A 20,902-nucleotide genomic window follows, 5' to 3' on the forward strand; every position below is an offset into this window, starting at 1 on the left:
AAAATTGTTAAACAGATTTTTATGCTATAATAACTAATTTAGCTGAGGACCCCCCTCAAGGACCCCTGGGGGTCCCCACTTCGAGAACCAGTGCTTAACTGCATGCCTGCCTTTCCAAGCACAAATGCCCAATAATAAAGATTTGTTTGCAGTTTTCCAAGATGAAGTCTAGGGGAAAATACGCCTCCCATTGTGCTGTTGTTATTGTATATATTGAGTTATATTATTACTATTTTTAAACGATGTTGAGGAGCTTAAATCAAATTACTTTGTTGTTCCTGGGATGCAACAAATACAATATTGAATAAAATGCAGTTAATATATGAAAATGTATAAAATATTTCCTATTATGAACTTGAGCTCTTACTTTGTAAATTTTGATTATTAATACAAAACATACATTAACCACTTCAGCCCTATATACATTTTGGCCATTTGAAAACTAAACATTCTGCATAATGAGTACTGTCTACTTTTGGTACTTTAAGTACATTTTGAAACCAATACTTTTGTACTTTTACTCAAGTAAATTGTTAATACCGGACTTTTACTTGTAACAGAGTATTTCCACATTGTGGCATTGATATTTTTACTTAAGTAAAAAGTGTCAGTACTTCTTCCACCACCAGTTAAATGAAAATGTAATTAGAATTTCTTATTCCAATATGAACTTGAGCTCTAATGTAGCAGGTTTGACAGTGTGACAATAATAAAGCTCCTCCCATGAGAGAGAGACGCCGCTTGACGTTGAACCGCAGCCTCTCTCTCTCTCTCCTCTCCCAAAGCCCTGTTGTACTAGACACAGATCTCCATTTTCTCCGGACGGACAGACAGTCATTCAGAAGAAGAGCGACGAGTGAGAGGGGGAAAAATGAATGAAGAATACGACGTTATCGTGCTGGGCACCGGGCTGACGGTGAGGACAACCGATCGGAACGTGAATCAGTGTGTTTTGTGGAGAAATTTGGGAGCAGTTCGCCGACACACTAACTGGGCCTAATCAGCGCAACGTCTAGCTAAGATAAACCGCACGTTAACGTTAGCTGTGTGTATGTGTGTGTAAGCTCTGGAAAACCCTAACGTTTCGGCGCAAGCTCAAATAGAAACTGGCCGTTGTTTGGTCTGTGTGGAATTTGTTTTATATCTATGCGGTTGGGCGCAGTTGTTGTCACTAAGGAGCTAATGATTAGCCGAATATCAAAACGCTCGCCCCTAAACACAGTCGCCCCCCCCCGGGGGGGGGGGGGGGGGGCATAATATCCGGCGATCTCGGAACGGGCGCCGCCTGTTGTTCCTAAACGTAACGTCAGTAAACAATGCCTAAACCTTAACCTTAGAAATGTTTGCCTAAACCTAACCTTGTCCTAAACGTAACCTCAGTAAAACTATGCCTAAACCATTGGTTCTCAAAGTGGGGTCCGGGGACCCCCAGGGCCAGGGGTCCTTGGGAGGGTTCCAGGGGGTCCCTAGCAAAAATGTGTTAATATAGCGTCACAATAATTTTAACCTTTTACACTTTGGCTATTCAAAAATAGCAGATATACAAGCTCATAAGCTTGTAGATCTGCTATTTTTGAAAAATCGTGAACATTTGCAACTAAAATCTTTGCTTCTGGGGATCCCTGGGACTAAATATTTTAGATGGGGGGGTCCGCGCCCTAATACATATCAGTTTGGGGGTCCTTGACATGAAAAAGTTTGGGAACCGACTGGCCTAAACCGTAACCTTATTCCCAAACGTAACCTCAGACAGTAACTAAAACAAGAATACTAGAACTGCTGGAGGGGGCGAGCGTGTTTTGGGGCGAGGCTTCCCGTTACCGATTAGCCGGACTTACCAGCTATAATGAGCCCTACCTACCTAGCTGCTGCTAAAAGAAAGACGTGTCACCGTTTCTTCACTCAATTCTCCTGTCGTTTTGCGATGCTTTAGTGTCAACATGTCAAACCTTGTTGTCACGTGAAGGCGTTGATGGTCAGTGCGGTGTGTAGACTTTGCGACAGGAAGCGTGACATTGTTAATGCATTAAATTAGCCTGTTAGCTTGGCTAACGTGTAGCAGCCGCTGTAACGTTTTGATTCAACAGGCTGCGCCTGCCTTCCGAGTTCAAGTTGGGCTGCTAGCAGCGGCTAGCGTAGAGCTAGCACCGAAGCTAACTGTCTGTCGGGCTGAATAAGGAAGAGGCGCTGTCGTTTATATCGGCCGAGGGGTGTCGCCTGTCCAAGGAAAAAGAGCTGATCTACAAGCTAACAACGAGCCGCATCGCGCCGTGTTGTTAGGCTTGTTGATCAGCTCTTTTTTTTTGACAAGCACCACCGACCGTCATACTACGGTAAAGACGAGATTTGATATCGACAAGTGAAAGTTCACACTTAAACGACCATGGGTGGACTTTGAGCATGACAAAAAAATACATAAATACAAGTGATCAAGAGTCCCTCCCATACATTGGCGTCGGACATAGTTTTATTTACCACCAAGTATGCCCGGAAATTACTTATGTCCAGCAATCCAGCAGTACATTACGCCCCTTGACCCGTAGTAGATGTAACTAACTTACAGGGTACTTGAAGCATGACATGGGAGAAACTCGTGATCAATTTATTACTATGCCTGGGAAAGCCATGGACAATCCCCCCCCCCCCCCCCATCTTGTTGTACAGTTTCTGCTTGTCAAATCTTTTAATCCATTGCATGTAGAGATGGTTCATTATTGAGTATTGTTTGACTACCTGTTCAATGGCAGGAATGACGTCACATGATTTCCACGTTCATGAATTGAGCTGTCTTTGTTTGCGCCAGTGTTTTGGACATTGGTAGTGTCTGTCTAGTACTGTCTATAGCAGTGGATTCCAGGCACTCTGGGGTCTTTTAGGGCAGTGGTTTTCACCCTTTTTCATGCCAAGGACCCCTAAATTATTGATATACATTTGGCCACGGACTCTCATTTGAAAATGTTTTGTGCCAGGGACTGCCAGAAGCAAAGATATCCGTTAATTTCCGCTTTAAAAATATAAATGTTCAAAGATATGCACACTTTTTCAAGGTTTTTCAAAAATAGCGCGCTATGAGCTTGTATATCTGCTATTTTTGAATAGCCAAAGCTAAGTGGTTAAAAATGATTGTGATGCTATGTTAACTCATTTTGCTGGGGACCCCCTGGTACTCTCTCAAGGACCACTGGTGGTCCCCGGACCACTGGTTGAAAACCACTGTCTTGTACAAATGGAACCAAATGGACCCGTTAACCATTTGTATACGTCAGAGACCTTAACATTTAAAAGTTTGAGAACCATTGGTCTATAGGGTGTTTGGTCCTGTTCCAGTTTAGCGTACCAGGATGTGACCGTCAGGAAGACTTCTGGCTTGTCAGCAAGCTGCAGGACGCTGGAGTTTTACAGCAGAGTAGATAGGGGTTGGATTTTAAACATGGGTGGATACTGTTGTTGTTGGCTCACTGATGGGTGTGGCCGGGACTCGGATTCGTGACATATTGAGGAACTGAGGCATTCAAACTGTACTGAAAGTGTAAAGCAAATCTCATACATGAGTGAACAGTGTGCTTCACAGATAAAAAAAAAAACACAACAAACAATGAATACAAGCAAACAAACATAGCAAGATGGTACAAAAACCCACTGAAGTACTACACTGCCAAATGTTGCATGGTTCTGCCAATATGACAGAAGAAATCTCCTAGCCACCACAATACGGTTAGATAGTGGTTGTGAGATGTGGGATTTAGTTAGTTCCCTGTAATAAATCCATGTAGTGAATTCATGCAGAACTTCTCTTTTTGAGGTTGAATGCTACTATAACTAATACTGCTCTTACTACATCCTAGAAAAATTGATTTACTTTTTGGTCCCTAACAACTTTGCTAGTAAAATACCCACCTCTGCAGCATCTTTGGTTCGTTAAGAGACTGGGGGATCCCATACGTTCTCTACTGATGAGGAAGGAGGAGAGGCAAATATTCAGATTCCTAAGACTTAATTAAATCCAATAATAGTTAAACTGAGCAGCAGTGGTAACCTTGAGGAACATGACACAGCATTGTCATCGCCTCTTTTTTAGAATGGTCGTCTCTTGGTCTACTCTGGTGGCTCAGAAGCCATAACTCTGCAAGTCGTGGATTGAGACTTGTGCATTTTTGCTAGAGAGTCATTCAAACTGTTGGGAAAATGTCAAACTGAGTGTCATATAATGAAACCACTAAGCCAGCCTGCCTTAACCCAGCATGATACCCAATCCTTTCATGTGATTGTGGTGGCCTTTTAAACTTCAGAGATGCATCTGACTTGCCTCTAGTTTTCTTTGTGGTGCACACACTGCCGTCCGCTCATAAAATATGCACCTGCTTTTTATTTTATTTTATTATAGTGTTCCGGTATTAAAGATTGAACTAGGGCCGTGTCTTGGCAACGAGTATGTGCTTTATTGGCTTAATTTTCTGCTTGACTGTTCCCTGAATAGGTGTATTTCCCTCTCCTCTGCATGTCAGCTACTATATGGCTGAGGTGGTGATGACGAGGCTACCTCCGGCTGTATGTCAGAGCCTATATTTATATAGGCAGGAGGGGTAGCTTGAGTCGCATGTCACTCAGAGGGGCTCACGGTGACTCATCAGATTTGTACAGTATCTTGCAGGACACAGTTCCTAAACCGCATGAACCTGTTGTCACCCAGTCACCCAGGCTAATGGGTGCAGAAAGTGCTGATGAGGAAATTATTAGGCAAGGCATTCCATATGATGACCGTAAGCCTAATTTAGCCTATTGTTTGTCGAATAGGCGCCACTGATTTTCAATCAAACAATTTTAGCTTGAAAATCTGTTATTTTTTTGCAAGCAACACAGCACAGTCGTGCAACAAATTATGAATTTCGCTTAATTGCCCTGTATACTATTACCTGTTTTCCAGATTTTTATTAAAAAAATCTTAATGCATCATTATATATATATATATTAGCACAGCAAACATAACTTTTTTTTGTAAGGTTAATGTTCATTCATATTCAATAACATGAGCGGTCTTTTGTGGCTCTGGATCATCAAAGTTGGCTGAAACGTTCAGCCTGGTGATGTCTCTGCCTGGGGTACAATTCATCAATGTGAAAACAACGAAGTTCTCATTGTACTTTAGGGAGTCTAGCCTTAATTTAAGTGTGCACACACAGGTTGTCATGAATTATTGTCTCCGCCAGGCTGAAAGGCATGGTCGAGGCTATCCAGGCCACCAGGAGGCCGATTTCTTTTTATATATTACTCCTACAAATTTATTCCAAACATCTCGCAAATCGGTACACATTATCTCTATAGTCAAGTGATCAAGATGGATCTGTCAGATTTTTCATATTCCATCCTGATTGGCGAATTCCGAACATTGCTGGCCCACACTAACCTACCTGACCTGGCGGAGACCTGTGCTCCGAGGAGCACTTTTTCTAGTTAACTCCAAGTTGAAAATCTGAAAATGTACCAGACACAGTATGCTAGTTGAGTGGAATCAGTTTTTTTTTGCTTGCTTGGCACAGTTGACTTCTCAATGTGTCAGTGATCTATGGCAGGGGACAGGGTCTTCAATTTCTTTCAGACCAAGGACCCCTTAACTGAGACCCCACTACACATACTATATATTGTATAAAATTGTGTTTACACATGATCTTTTCTATTCATACTTTGGATTCATATATTGGTATTTTCATACATTTAACCACTTAAACCATCAATACTTGGTAAACTTGACCTTTGGCTCTGTAATTTCCCTTCTACACCAAATCTCTTCGCCGTGTTGTGAGCTTGTAGATATGCTATTTTTTGCAAATCTTCCCCCAGAATAGGGATGGTAGGGTTCAAGACAAGTGGTGAATAAAAAAGAAAAGAAAGAAAGTTCCTATCACACAAAAATGTGCCAGCCCACCTGTAGTAACTGAGTACCCTGTAGGGGTCCTGGACCCCCTGTTGAAGGTCTATGGTTATGCAGGCCGTCAACCTGCCCGATTCAACAGAGCTCAAGTTTTTCTGTTTCTGAGATTCTAAATGATGTTGGTGTGTAGAAGACTAGTAGCTAGCTATGGTGGCTAGATCCACTGCCTAGCTGTGTCCATGCGTGTTAGGTCTTAAGGGGGCAGCATCATAGCATAACACAGTTCTGTTGGGTCTGTAATAGTATGAGCCAGCATTTACCATGATATCATAGAGGTTGGGAGTTGGGTTTCCTCTGGTAAAGCTCTGTCCTAGTTTACACTTGCCTGAAAGCCTGGCTAGGCTGAGTGGCAAACCAAAACAATGGCAGCAGTCTCTTCCTGTCATTACACAACCGCCAGTGGTCATGTATTGTACACCAGAGAGGGTAGGTGACATCATTGTGAATTGAAAGTGTTTTGATGCACTGTAATGTTGACAGTGACGTGCTTCACAGTTACAAGTAGAACATCTTTCCTTAATGTGCGTTAGAGCCCGACCGATGCCAGATTTTTGGGTCCGATGCCGATACCGATTTTGAGAATCCTGGCCCACCGATTGCCGATGTTTTTGACCGATATTTTGTAATTAAATAAAATAATAAAAAATAATTTTCAAAAACGTATAAACTTCATTTTTTCATTAAAGTTAAGAATACAAGATTGAGAACATTTAAATAAAATGCAATCACATTATTACAAATAAACATGAATACAATTATTTGAAAACTTTAGTTACTAGTCACTTTGTAGATTTTAATTATTAATATTATTACTAAACATGCATTAACCACAAGTCTTCAGCCCTTTTTAAACTTCGGCTATTTGCAGTGGTGGAAAGTAACTAAGTACATTTACTAAATTACTGTACTTAGTACAATTTTGAGGTATTTGTACTTCACTTGAGTATTTCCAATTTCCAATAGTTTTACTTCTACTCCACTACATCTCAGAGGCAAATATTATACTTTTACTCCACTACAAGTATTTGAAAACTTTAGGTACTAGTTACTTTGAATATTTTTATTATTATTACAAAACATACATTAACCACTTCAGCCCTATATAGGGCCATTTGAAATTAGCTGATCTGCAAGCTTGTAGATCTGCTATTTTCAAAAGATTTTTATACATTTGAGAACTTGAAATTGATTAAAATTTGATGCCAATACTTTTACTCAAGTACATTTTGAATTTCAGACTTTTACTCGTAACAGAGTATTTCTATATTGCAGTATTGATACTTTTACTTAAGTAAAACATTTTAGTACTTTTTCCACCACTGGCTATTTGAAAATAGCAGATCTACAAGCTCACAAGTCACAACATGTTGCTATGCAGTGCTTTGTGAGCTTGTAGATCTACTATTTTCAAAACATTTTCATACATAATGATATAAAGGAGTGTAGTGCACTTCTAAATTTAGGATTTGGTTTGGTCAATTGATTTAGTTTTCATATTACATTGACATGACGCTGTCACCGCATCCTGCAACAGACGTGCTCATGCAGAGCCCGTCCTTTGATTGGTTGTGAAATCGCCCTGACAACCAACAACAACCAATAAAACCCACAACTGTCCCTTCGGACTATAGGATCCATTCTAAACTATGGGATTGTACAACTTGAGCGTTGAGTCACACAGGCTTGAGGCTTTGAGCACAACAAAACTGTGTCCTTGTGTTATGAACAAAGTCTTGCTGAGAGCAAAATGAACGGCCCAAGGTAAGGGTAATGCTTTACAAAGTTGTAAGAGCCCTAGGCTTCATCTGACTGACCATCTTGTCCGCGTCTGATGAAAAGTGAAAGTAAATGAAACTCGCCCCAAATCACGCTCACCCCCATTCTTTTTCGCGGACCGACGGTTCTTGCATTTGTTTGATGATAAGGTTAGAACATAGTTTTACTGTGGTTACGTTTAGAAATAAGGTTAGGTAGGTTTAGGCATAGTTTACTGAAGTTACGTTTGTGAATACCGCGGGATTTTCCCCGGGGCGATTGTGTTTTAGGGCGACTGTGTTTTGGGGCGAGAGTTTTGGTATTCACCGTGCGTCTGCCAAGCCGCACTCCTCCGCTCAGAAACAGCGTGATGTTAAATTAACGTCTCACTCAGACAGACGTTAATATATATTTCTTTAGCGATATACAAGTAGCTTAGAAGATTGTAGTAGCCTATGCCCAATTGCCCATAAAAATATATACCTAACCGTTGCATCATGATCCATAAATTAACGAGCCTCGCGTCGAGTCATTCATATCATTTATTAATTAATTGAGCTTGGTCTCTCTAGAAGGCATTGTAGTGGTAGATAACTTTAATCTCTCTCAGTATTACTGAGAGATTGTTGAGAAAAACGAGCAATCTTTGTGGATTTCACATAAATAAATATAAACACCTTTACCGCAGCTGCGCAGCAATTGCACAATCAGTGAAAATATTATTGACAAAAACATCGGAATGATTGTTGTAAGAATTGAACGAGCTAAAACCTTTTAAACAAAAAAATTACAGTTTTCATATACTATCATTTATTAACATTGAACAGCACCTGTGCCCTCCTTCTATTCTATTTTATTTTATTATTATATAAGATGATGTTTGGCAACATATGTGATGTCTATTGTTTGTCTTTTTGTTTTATGTGTTTTGTTTTTGAAAACTTAATAAAATTTAAGTGACAAAAAAAAAAAAAAAAAAAAAAATGAGAAAAAAAAAAAAAAAAAAAAAACATCGGAACATCGGTGGAAATAATGACCGATGTCCGATGTCAGCATCGGGGTCCAAAATGACCGATGTATCGGTTCCACCGATGTATCGGTCGGGCTCTAATGTGCGTATCACTTCCCTCTTGTTAGGCTTAAACATCTAAGTTGTCCAACTTACTGTATACTAGGCCTGTTGGGCTATAGTAGGTTCACTAGCAAGACGAGTACAACCACTCAACCAAAACGTCGCCCTGACTGAGTATGAGTCATTGTTCAGGAGTGAGTCCCCTGTCTGAATAAAGTCCACAAAATCACATGACATGCATTTTGCTGCTTCCACAAACCCAAGTGGCGTAATCGTATTAAGGCCTTCGGTCAGTGGGAATTCCACAGAGTTCGTCAAACATGCAAGTCTCAGAAATGTATAGCCTCTGTCAGATCTCTAATCCTTCCTCTAGCTCCACAGAGATATGTCAGATGTGATAATCATCTTGGTGTGTCTGATCAGAAATTATTTCTATCGAATGAGGCACGGGTGCTTCAGAGACTTTTCCAAGTCCCCATCTCTTTTCATAGCCCATCCTATTCAGGATTTAGTGGTCATTTGGCTGTTTGCATGCCACTATTCACAGTAGCGACTACATTCTCCCTTTTTTAGAAGAGAATGTTAAAGAGGTCTATGTTCTGTTCTCTGGAATTCTTCCCTACCAGAAATATGAGCCAGTTTGGAACTTGGACTAAATGAACTCTCTGACTCTCTGACCACACAGCTACTCCTCCCAGCCATTCTATTACAAGTAGCCAGTGCAGACAGTAAAGACGGCCTTGCAGCAGTACAGTGTGGTCTCTGTAGTCGCATAAGTCCAGCCCCTTTTAAAAATACAAACAGAAAATGCTCGATCTTGCCAGGAGATAAATAATGAAATCTATACAAATATGTTTTTTACGCGAACAGCGTTTTCCTAGCGACTTGCAGGTGAGGGGGCGGGGAGCCGGGTGGGGAGAGAGCCTGGCGACGCCCCTAGTCAAGTCAGCTACTATGCATCCCAGAAATATATAGCTTATAAGGATTTGTAATGTAAGGAAATGTAAATATGGCAACTCATTTAGATGTAGGCCTACGTAGGTTCATGGTTTCCCAAGGACTATAGCCGTTTCACTCATGATACAATTTCTCTTTCATAACAGATACATGTGCCAGATAATCCCCTACAACAAAACACCAAGAGAGTTAACACATACAGTGCCAAGATCCCGTCTACACGTTCTTTCAAATCCATCGCTTGAGTGCCAGGATTCATAAGAGCCTGTTTACACGTTCTTTTGAATTTTCATTGTTTAATCTGTGATCGCACGGCTGTGTTTATTTCTCATCAACACTTTCGTTTTCCACTTACGTCACACTCACCCGGAGCCGGATGTAAAAAAAAAAAATCATTTCCGGGTCACGTTGTTTTTTTCCGGTGATTTTCGGCCAGAATAAGGAAAAACACGGTTTTTCACACGGTAGAAAAGACAAACGGACAGCTCAACTTCTATTTTCTTTGGTCCGGGTGACTAACAGCCATCGTCGTAGTGTATCACGTCGTTTTCAGGCCGATCAGCGGGCCGGGAATTGTCGAAAACGTCACATCCTTTGAATGACCGGATATGACGTGGGCCTGTTTGGGAGGGGGTGAGCGAGGTGATCAATGTTTGGATGTGCTGCTCTCTACTGGTGGAACAATCGTAGGTGCTTGACAACACAATCAGAGAATGTATTTGAATGAAAAATTACAAAACAAAAAAATTAAAAAACACGCAAATTGCTGGCACAGGGGTGAGTACATTATGAATAAACTCTGGCAGTCAATGTGTTAAAAAGAAAAAGAAAAAACGTTTCAGTCATTCAGTCCGACTTCACTGTAGCCTATAGTAGCCTTTTCATAAATGATATTTGTACTTAGGCTGTCATGAAAGTTTATAATATTTAGAGAAATTTAAAGTTTCAAATACAAAAGTAGTAGTAGTAGTTGTAAATTAGCAAACTGGACATTTAGACTGAATGTTTCCTTTATCCTCATCTTGCGCTAATGCACGCAACTGTTACACCAGGTTTTATTTTTTGTTGTTTCTCATAAGCGTGCAGCCGTTGTCCGTCAACAACACAGCCGTCTGTGCCTTGACTTCTGTGCGCTGACTGCGCTCACGCCTGCAAGTCGCTAGGAAAACGCTGTTCGCGTTTTTTACACACACACTTTACATCCAGTTGCCTGTTAAGTTGTTCTCAATTGGTGTTCATCTGCCAAAAGGCTTTTAATGTCAGTCATTGCCAAGCCCCTGCCAGCAGGACTGACCCACTGTGGTCACAGCCACTCATGAGATCAGAGCATGAAAAGAGAGTCAAAACAGAGCGGGGCTACATTCATTTAGTTTAAAACTACTTAAATATAGACAGAAGGGCTAAATTCATTTAGTTTAAAACTACTTAAATATAGACAGAAGGGATCATCTCGTGAGTGGAAACTGGACTGGACAAAATAGGATAGATATGTGTTACAAGACCCCAGACTGTCCACTTAACCCATTAATATCTGTAGCTGATTCCACAAATGCCTTCTAAAGCAGTAGTTCTCGAAAGTTTTCATGCCATGGACCCCCAAAATTATGTTTTTGGCCGCGGACCCCCATATGAAAATGTTTGTGCCAGGGACCCCCCTGAAGTGAAGATTTGTGTTGAAAAATTCAAAATTATTCAAGATTTTTCAAACACTTTGAAGATTTTTCAAACACTTTGAAGATTTTTCAAACACTTTGAAGATTTTTCAAACACTTTGAAGATTTTTCAAACACTTTCAAGATTTTTCAAAAATAGCAGATGTACAATCTCGCAGTGCGGTACAAAGTGACGCGAGTTATTATGATTAAATCTGTTCCTATTCCTATCAATCATACTGTTACTAACCCATCTCTTTCCCGTTGTGTTTTCTCCAATAGGAATGCATCCTGTCAGGGATCATGTCGGTAAGGGGCAAGAAGGTGCTACACATGGACCGAAACTCATACTACGGAGCTGAGAGTGCCTCCATCACACCACTAGAAGATGTAAGTCCTGACCATGTTGGCTTCCTGTTTGGACAGGGGGCCGCTTGTGTTCAAGTTCAAGTCTCCAACCTTGTCTTAAGATTATGTTTCCTTTTGTTTGTTAGTACCGGTACTGTTTGTTAGTACTGTTTGTTAGTACTGCCGGAGAGGCTGTTTTGCATTTATTTTTGTTTTTTTAACTTTGTTGCCTAATTGTGTTCAATGTTCAAAAATAAAGATTTCATTCATTCACTGTACCCTAGAAACAAGGTTTACCCTAGAAACTTTGTGCTCGTCTTATCAATCATCCCGTCTCTCCTACAGCTATTCAAGCGCTTTAACATCCCCGGCAGCCCTCCTGAGTCGATGGGAAAAGGCCGGGACTGGAATGTGGACCTCATCCCTAAGTTCCTTATGGCCAATGGTATATATATACTAATCACCCCTTCCCTTGTATGCACCATAACCCATGACTTTAACCTCGTGCTGGATATAAATTGCAAACCATCATATTTTGGAAATGTGTTCAGTCAGTCTTTGATGGGGCTAGATCAGGGGTCTTCAACAGGGGGTCTGGGACCCCTAGAGGGTCCTCAGAGTTACTATAGGGGGTCCGCCAAATCTTTGTGTGATATGATTTTTTTTTTTTTACCGTAACCACTTGAACCCTAGCATCCCTTTTCTGAGGAGAACTTTAGCCAAAAATAGCAGATCTACAAGCTCACGCTGCGAGGCGGTGTGAGCTTGTAGATCGGCTATTTTTGGCAAAGAGGTGTTTGGTGTAGAGGGGGAAAAAAGAGCAGATCCAAGTAAACAAAAAAAGTTGAATCTGAGACACAATTTTATACAATATAGAGGGGGTCCCTGCTTCATCTCTCTCTCAGCTAGGGGGTCCTTGGCCTGAAAACGTTGAAGACCCCTGGGCTAGATACAAACTTGCACTTGGCCAGCAAGGGTTCCCTCAGATGATGCCCAAAGAATATTAAGCTCAAACTGGCGAGATGATTTGGGTACTTTTAAAAGAATGTTCACAACCATTTTTATTATGCATCTATCTGTATGGTAGCTACTCATGCCAATCTCTATCTCTCCCTGCTACTGTACTGCGTGCTGCACTGGCACCTTGTTGAATGTGTAAAACAATAGATGTAGTTAGGACCACAATGGAAACAAGTCTCCAGGACGTTTTTGTGTTATCCCTTTAGCCTCAATGTCTGACTGTACCACGTGCTGTTTACATGTTTGACTAATAAAGTATTCAATAAAAAAAACAACCAATGTGCATAAACACCTAGAATCCGCCACTGAAGACCACTAGGCCATCAATAGACCGTTCGCTATTACAGAATTTGTGCCTTTCAAATAAAATCTCCCTGTGGGAGATGCAACTATCTGGAGCAACCAAGTTCATGTCCCCTCTTTGCAGTCTGTGTGTAATTACAACATGGACAAGTAAAAAAATATAGCTGATAAGTGAGTTTCATAATCGTTTATATAAGAAGTGATTTGTTTCCAAGTCTTGCACGCATAATGGTCGCACGTAATCTGTTATCCTGCTGTCAGAGAACTCTTCTGATGGAACAAAATTGGTGAAATGGCGTTCTCATTGACGGGCCTAATGAGTGGTGGGAAATATTGATATACAAACAAACGGACGTTTATTAACCGTGTTTCTATATCCATTTATAGTGAAGCGTGCAGTGAAATCAGACTCATGCCGGTATGGCCAGTTTCACAATGATTGAGATTTAAAAAACGGAATCAGGCGAACATTCAGCTTTATAAATCGGACAAAAAGGCGTATGAATATTTCTGTCCTTGTCCGAACAGTTTTATGTAAGCATTTTGATTGACTGTGGAGTTTTCACGCCTTCGCGTGAGTCTCTCTATGAAATTATTTTCCCATTTTAACGCTTTTCTCCTAATTTAGTCGTTATGCCAATTCCTAGTTTTCCCCTTAAAAACACACTATCCCTCTCAGTTCTGCACGCCACTGAACAGAAGACTAAATATACTGACTATTTCGGCAACAAATGAAAACTAGACTAAAATGTTAGTGAGGGACGAGTGGAGAAGAGATCCAGTAGAACTAAAAGACAAGTCATTTTATGCTTGGTTGCGCTCGGGTATTGCGCTCTGAAAATAGCAGATCTAAAAGCTCACGACGCGTTGTGAGCTTGTAGATCGGCTATTTTCAGCACGCAACCAAGTGCAAAATCAGCCGTTACGACACCATCAACCACCAAAATACATTTTAGTCGACTAAATCAACTGTAGATTTAGTCGACTATAATTGTATGATATTTAGTCGACTAAAACTTTTCAGATGACTAAAATATGACAAAAACTAAATGGAATTTAATTCAAAAGACTATGACTAAAACGAAATCAAAATGTGCCTTCAAAATCAACACTGCAATTCTATTGTGTTCGTTGGAACAGCTGGCCAAGCCGGCTGTACCAGGGAAGATTCAAACCCTTAGTTTCTGTGCTGGTGGGCAGGAACTTTACCCCATGCACCGGTCTCTCTCTATGATTGATGTTATGTTTGTAAGCACATGTTTTTCTACTGTCCCAGAACCGTATCTTTGTGTCCTAACTGCTATTTTTATTACTACGTAGGAACAATGGGACAACATTAATTTCGAGCGCTGCATAAGAGCACAAAGGCAACAAAACTGTGGGAGCACTCATGCACAGCTAGTACGGCCTGCATGGCCTGTGACCTAAAATGAGTTTGACACCCATGATGTATCTGATGCATGGTATAAAATGTGTAAAGTTAATGGAACACGACAATGGCTTTCCAACCCAATATGTTCTAACCCGGAGTTGTGGGTCTCATCTGTGTTTCTCACCCGTTCAGGTCAGCTGGTTCGTATGCTGCTGATCACGCAGGTGACGCGTTACCTGGACTTCAAAGTGATCGAGGGAAGCTATGTCTACAAGAAAGGTGCCATCTACAAAGTCCCCTCCACTGAGGGAGAGGCCCTGCAGTCTGGTGAGTCATATATATACACACGGGTACTAGTGATGCACGAGTCAAGATTTTTTTAAATTACCCGCCTCACACGGTAGCCCGCCCCATCCCGTCTCGCAAAAACGAATATAAATCAACGACCAGGCCCGTCCTGCAACCCGCCAAACAAAAAAAAGGCCAGCTTTTCAACACGCAAGCAAGCAAGTCCATTCAATTGCTTCAGAGAGAGAGAGAGATGTGGACTATTTTTTCCAACAACAGTTCATCAGCGCAGCATTTCATTCATAATTTTCCGTTGTAGCCTACTCACGGCCAGTGGTGTCATGGAGGCCACACGGAGTAGGACGGCGTGTGGCCAGTAATCTTTTCACGCGCAAGGCACGGTACAGTTCACACGCGTGCACGCTAGAACGTGCCCCCCCCCCTGCCCTACTTTGCATAACAGGTTTACAAGTGAGTGTGAAAATGTATCCTCAGATTCCTCGCATCTATAGGCTACACGGTAACAACACAGCATCAAGCTGGCTTCATTAGGGCTGCTGCCAGTATCATTAAAATGCGCACCGTGCCCGTGTGACGTCATTAAAATACCGTCCTGCCAGTAGAAAAATCACCATGACACCGCTGCTCACGGCCCTCTCGGAAGCAGTCCAGGTGACTGTCCAAATCCAAGTTCATGTTCAATGCCATCGCTGTTGCAAATTACAAGCCATATTGTAGTATATGCTAATCCACAATGAAATGACTGCGGTGATTGATCCACACCACGCATCACTAAAAGGTACACTGAATGTTAAATGGGCTCAACAATCTTCACTTCATCTGTCACTAAATCTGGTCTTTTATTTTCATAACTTTGTATTGTATGGCACTGTAATGTCTCCCAGCTCTTATAATAAAGGTAAATACAAGAATGTAACAACCTTGTCTCCTTTTAAAGGTCTAATGGGAATGTTTGAGAAACGCCGCTTCAAAAAGTTCCTGGTCTTCACTACCAACTTTGACGAGAACGACCCCAAAACCATGGAAGGCGTGGACCCCCACAAGACCACGATGCGGGACGTCTACAAGAAGTTTGACCTGGGTCAAGATGTCATTGACTTCACAGGCCACTCCCTCGCTCTCTACCGCACAGACGAGTAAGGAGCTTTAAAAAGAACCGACTGTTTCACCAACTACTATTTATAACGATTACCACCTTGCCCCGCTGCTTTGAAAGTTGTACCAAACGTTTTCTGTGATGTCTTGTCTCTCTCTCTGCTTATAGATACCTGGATCTTCCTTGCTTGGATGCATTAAACAGGATAAAGCTTTACAGCGAGTCTCTGGCGAGATACGGCAAGAGTCCATACCTTTACCCACTATATGGCCTGGGGGAGCTGCCCCAAGGGTTTGCCAGGTAGGTAATGCACTACATCAGGGGTCTTCAACAGGGGGTCCTCAGAGTTACTACAGGGGGTCCGCCAAATCTTTGTGTGATATGATTTCTTTTTTTTACCTTAACCACTTGAACCTCTAGCATCCCTTTTTCTGAGGAGCACTTTAGCCAAAAATAGCAGATCTACAAGCTCACAACGTTGTGAGCTTGTAGATCTGCTATTTTTGGCTCGTGCAGATCCGAAGAGAAAATGTTTTAGGGTGGGTCGTGCCGTTGGTCGATCGTGCGTGCAATTCACAACAAAAAGAACTTCAAAATAAAACCTGCGTTGACTGATCATGATACGTCATAATAATCAGGGTGAGTCTTATTTTTTTAAATCCCACTTCAGGAAGGCGAAAGTTACCAGCTGTCTGCCATGATGCGGTTAGGGAAGATGACGTTTGAATGTCAAATGCATTTTTCGACAATTTTTTGGGCCCCCAGAACTTTTTCGCAAGACCACACGTGTCCAGTCTTGTCACCTTTTCCACACCTGGTCTGTTTGCATGCTTGCAGGTAAATAGCGCCACACTATCTTTGAACTCTTTCAGATTAAGTGCCATCTATGGAGGGACCTACATGCTGAACAAACCTATTGAAGAGATTGTCGTCGAGGACGGGAAGGTGGTGGGAGTCAAGTCAGAGGGAGAGGTAAGGATATTTATGAGTTAACTCTGGAGGTGCATCACGATGTGGATAATTCAGCATCGATGCAGTGACATTACATAATCGATTATAGCCTGCTAACGTTGAGATGCATCATATAATTGAATCAAATTATTGTATTGAATCATAATCTAACAGAATTGTGAGGCCAATGAAGATTCACCTATAGTTAACTCGACTCTGCACCTATATAAGTCAGGAACGACACAAGGTGGAAATGCATGCATATCTGGTTATGCAAAACCCCTGTTGTACTGTTGCTCAGAGAACTAATTTTACCTGTTGAGTATCCAGTGTGGTACTCATTATCATAACACAGTTATCTCCATATATGGATATAAAACATCTTATAACGACAACTGGTATGTATAGTGACACAAACCCAAAGCTTGGCTGATTCCGTGAAGCCAATGGGTTGGGTTTGACCAAACAGGGAAGCCTATGCCTGTGGAAACGGAAAGACTGACACACAGACAGACAGATGCGGGCAGTTGGAAGTCGATCGGTCGGACGGTGCCCGAGTTATGCCCAGGACAGCTACACACACAGAACACACATAGAATGTATAGATGGTAGTGTTGATTTCGTCGACTAAAACTATGACGAAAAATGTTCGTCGACTACCTTTTTTCACTGACGAATACTAAATAAAAACTAAGCTATGATGACTAAAACTATGACTAAATATATTGACAATTTTGTCAACAAATAAAAACTAGACTAAAATGTTAGTGAGGGACTAGTGGAGAAGAGATCCAGTAGAACTAAAAGACAAGTCCTTTTATGTTTGGTTGCGCTCGGGTGTTGTGCTCTGAAAATAGCAGATCTACAAGCTCACAACGCGTCGCAGCGCGACGCGTTGTGTAGATCGAGCTTGTAGATCGAGCTTGTAGATCGAGCTTGCAGATTGGCTATTTTCAGCGTGCCATCAAGGCACCGCCAAAAGTCAACTGTAGTTTTAGTCGACTAAAATCTTATGATATTTAGTCGACTAAAACTAGACAAAAACTAAAACATTTCAGATGACTAAAATATGACTAAAACTAAACACAATTCTATTCATAAGACTATGACTAAAACAAAATCTAAATGTGCTGTCGAAATCAACACCGATAGATGAATGGTTGGATAGATGGATGACACTGCACTAGCAGCAGGTCCAGTCTGCACAATGGGACTTGTGTCTGACCTGTAACATCTGACCCTACCCTCATAGATTGCCCGCTGTAAGCAGCTGATCTGCGACCCCAGCTACATTATGGACCGCGTCACCAAGGTGGGCCAGGTGATCCGTGTCATCTGCGTCATGAGCCACCCCATCAAGAACACCAAAGACATCAACTCGTGCCAGATCATCATCCCTCAGAACCAGGTCAACAGAAAGCATGGTGAGCACATCGATGGATGGGGAAATAAGATTTGTTTTAGTATTATTAATTTAATGAACAATTTTAAAAATTGGCTAGACGTGGAAAACTTTACTTGTGCTCCAGTCGACTTTACCCATTAAGACCGGGAACGCATCTGTGTCATTTTTAGATTTCTTTAGGCTATTCAAAAATAGCAGATATACAAGCTCATAGCGTGGCACGAGCTTGTAGATCTGCTATTTTTGTAAAATGCCGAATATTTGTGCAAATCTTTTTTTAAATCGGCCTCAGCAGGTCCTAATGGGGCCAGCTGCAATGGCTTTTTTGATAAACATTTTTTAAACAATCAGTCGACTTATTGGTAAATGCCTCCGACAATACTGGGCTGTTCACATCCGTATCTTTTACTCAGTCAGTCCTCTTGGATATTAACCACTTCAACCTGGCGTCCTTATTTTGGGTTTGTCATTGTACTCATTATTGTGTGGGTGTGTGTGTGTGTGTGTGTGTGTGTGTGGGGGTGTGTGTGTGTGTACACAGACATCTACGTGTGCATGATCTCCTTTGCTCACAACGTGGCAGCCCAGGGCAAGTACATCGCCATCATCAGCACAACAGTGGAAACCTCTGAGCCTGAGCAAGAGATCCAGCCTGCCCTAGACCTGCTAGAGCCTGTTGAGCAGAAGTTTGTCAGCATCAGTGACCAGTACGGACCAACCGACGATGGCACGGATAGCCAGGTATGATCATAATGACCACCAGACAAGCCCAACAAGATTTGCCCACAATAAAAAGATAAAGTGCCAGGAGTAGTTTTGACTAGTTTATCCACTTAACCCATTAAGACTTGGAACGCATCTGTGTCGCTTTTTGTTTTGAGCTAAAAAGCATTATTTTACACTTTGGCTATTCAAAAATAGCAGATCTACACTACGAGCTTGTAGATCTGCTATTTTGAAAAAATCGTGAAAATGTGTGCAAATCTTTGAATATATTGTTTTAAAGCGAACATTTTTAACTCAAAATATTTGCTTCTGGGACCCCCTGGAACAAAATATTTTGAGATGGGGCTCGGCAGGCCAAATGCATATCATTTTGGGGGTCCTTGACATGAAAAAGATTGAGCACCACTGACATAGAAACATATGTTTTTGAGAAAACTGTTGGGATTTATAGGAGACATTTGTAGAATCGGCTTCAGGTCTTAAAGGGTTAACTGGGGACTAGGAGACATCAAGTGAATACAATTTGCAATAAAATGTCATTGTTGTCACCATTGTGGGGGGAAACCACAAAATCCAAACTATGCAGTTCTGCCCTGATTCTTTTAAACGCCTTCTCACTTCCTGACTGTCACTTTTGTAGATCTTCATCTCCCGTACGTATGACGCCACGACTCACTTCGAGACCACCTGTGACGACATCAAGGACATCTACAAGAGGTTGACGGGCACAGAATTTGACTTTGCCGAGATGGAGCGCAAGAAGAACGACATCTTCGGCGACACCGATTAGACGAGAGTCGACGCATCCACAACACTCCTGAATATCAGATAACGCTGCGACAGAAAAGTTCTAAAAATAGAAAAAATACACAAAAAATATACAGCAATGGGCTGGCTGATCCAAGTATATGTTCTGCCCGTTCAGGAAGTACATGATATAGAATTATTATGATAGTGTTGCTGGATAGGGGGACAGGGCAGGAGCTATGCTTTTTATAATCACATTCAGACAGGTGTTGCACTGAATAATGGTTAGATCTAATACTCTACATTCTTCATGTATCTGACGCGCCTTTCTCTGCAACGACGGGGTGCATAGTCCAAAGATGCCAAATTTAAATGATCAATCAAACCATTCAAATCTTTCAGTGTGGGGAGGGTGAATACATTTTGTTCAAAACTATTAAATGTATAAAAAACCTACAGTAAGTGTTTGGGAGATGTGTATTATCTACAGATCAGTTATTTTTGTCTCTACAGGTATTGTTCTTGTGAGGGAGAAAGACAAGTGGCTTGGCTTTTTCCATTTGTATTCGAGCGTATGTATGCATAGCTGAGTTTTCCTTACAGGGCTTGGCTTCTGGGCTTGTTTGGGGCCCAGAGAAGCCTTTCTTACAGACAAGTGACAGCCAGGTGTCTAGATACCTTTATCAACCAGCGTAGATAGTCATTTGTAAGGTTCAGTGGTTCATATGGGGGATTGATTTTTTCCATGTTTTTACCACCTTTGGTGTCTCTCATCTCCAGCCATTGGTCAGCCCTGGACATGGAACTATACTGTATTAAACCAAGCCACTAGGGCAGGTATAGTCCAGTGTTAAGGAAACTACCTTAGCCTGTCTGCAGCAGCTTGATTAACTATAGTGTAAAAGAGGAAACTTGTTAGTTCCTGTACTTCACAAAATATGGATGACTCAAGCATCAAAGGCAGGTTGAGGGAAGTTGTGGTTAAGTTAACTGTAATTGCTTTAGAAGGACCAAATGTCTACTGCAGCAGTATGAATGCTATACTATGGGCCCTGTAATGTCTATGTTTAAAAGATTAAAAAAAACGATAACAAAAAAACATGTTGGGCTCAAATGGTTTCTGTACTGCAAAGTAAAAAAAAATATTGTGAAAATCCAAATTTGTGTTCGTTAATTATTGATGCCTAGTATGACTATCGTTTAAGATTTGGTTTGTTATACATATACATCTATGTTCAAAGACATTTGTATGACTGTATA

At 41.4% G+C, this 20,902-nt stretch overlaps 1 protein-coding gene across 1 annotated transcript; it reads left to right on the forward strand.

Moving 5' to 3' along the window:
• The first annotated feature begins 769 nt into the window (after positions 1-769).
• On the forward strand, positions 770-20,802 carry gdi2 (GDP dissociation inhibitor 2). Its single transcript, XM_080420767.1, has 10 exons — positions 770-916; positions 11,648-11,755; positions 12,059-12,158; positions 14,601-14,735; positions 15,655-15,853; positions 15,982-16,113; positions 16,686-16,785; positions 18,017-18,188; positions 18,711-18,910; positions 19,536-20,802. Exons 1-10 carry the CDS (start codon positions 872-874, stop codon positions 19,683-19,685), a joined length of 1,341 nt encoding a protein of 446 aa, XP_080276893.1. The 5' UTR covers positions 770-871; the 3' UTR covers positions 19,686-20,802.
• Positions 20,803-20,902: the final 100 nt, after the last annotated feature.

This window comes from Gymnoscopelus braueri (assembly GCF_963280865.1).
Source record: "Gymnoscopelus braueri genome assembly, chromosome: 23".
In the NCBI taxonomy this organism is placed as follows: domain Eukaryota; kingdom Metazoa; phylum Chordata; class Actinopteri; order Myctophiformes; family Myctophidae; genus Gymnoscopelus; species Gymnoscopelus braueri.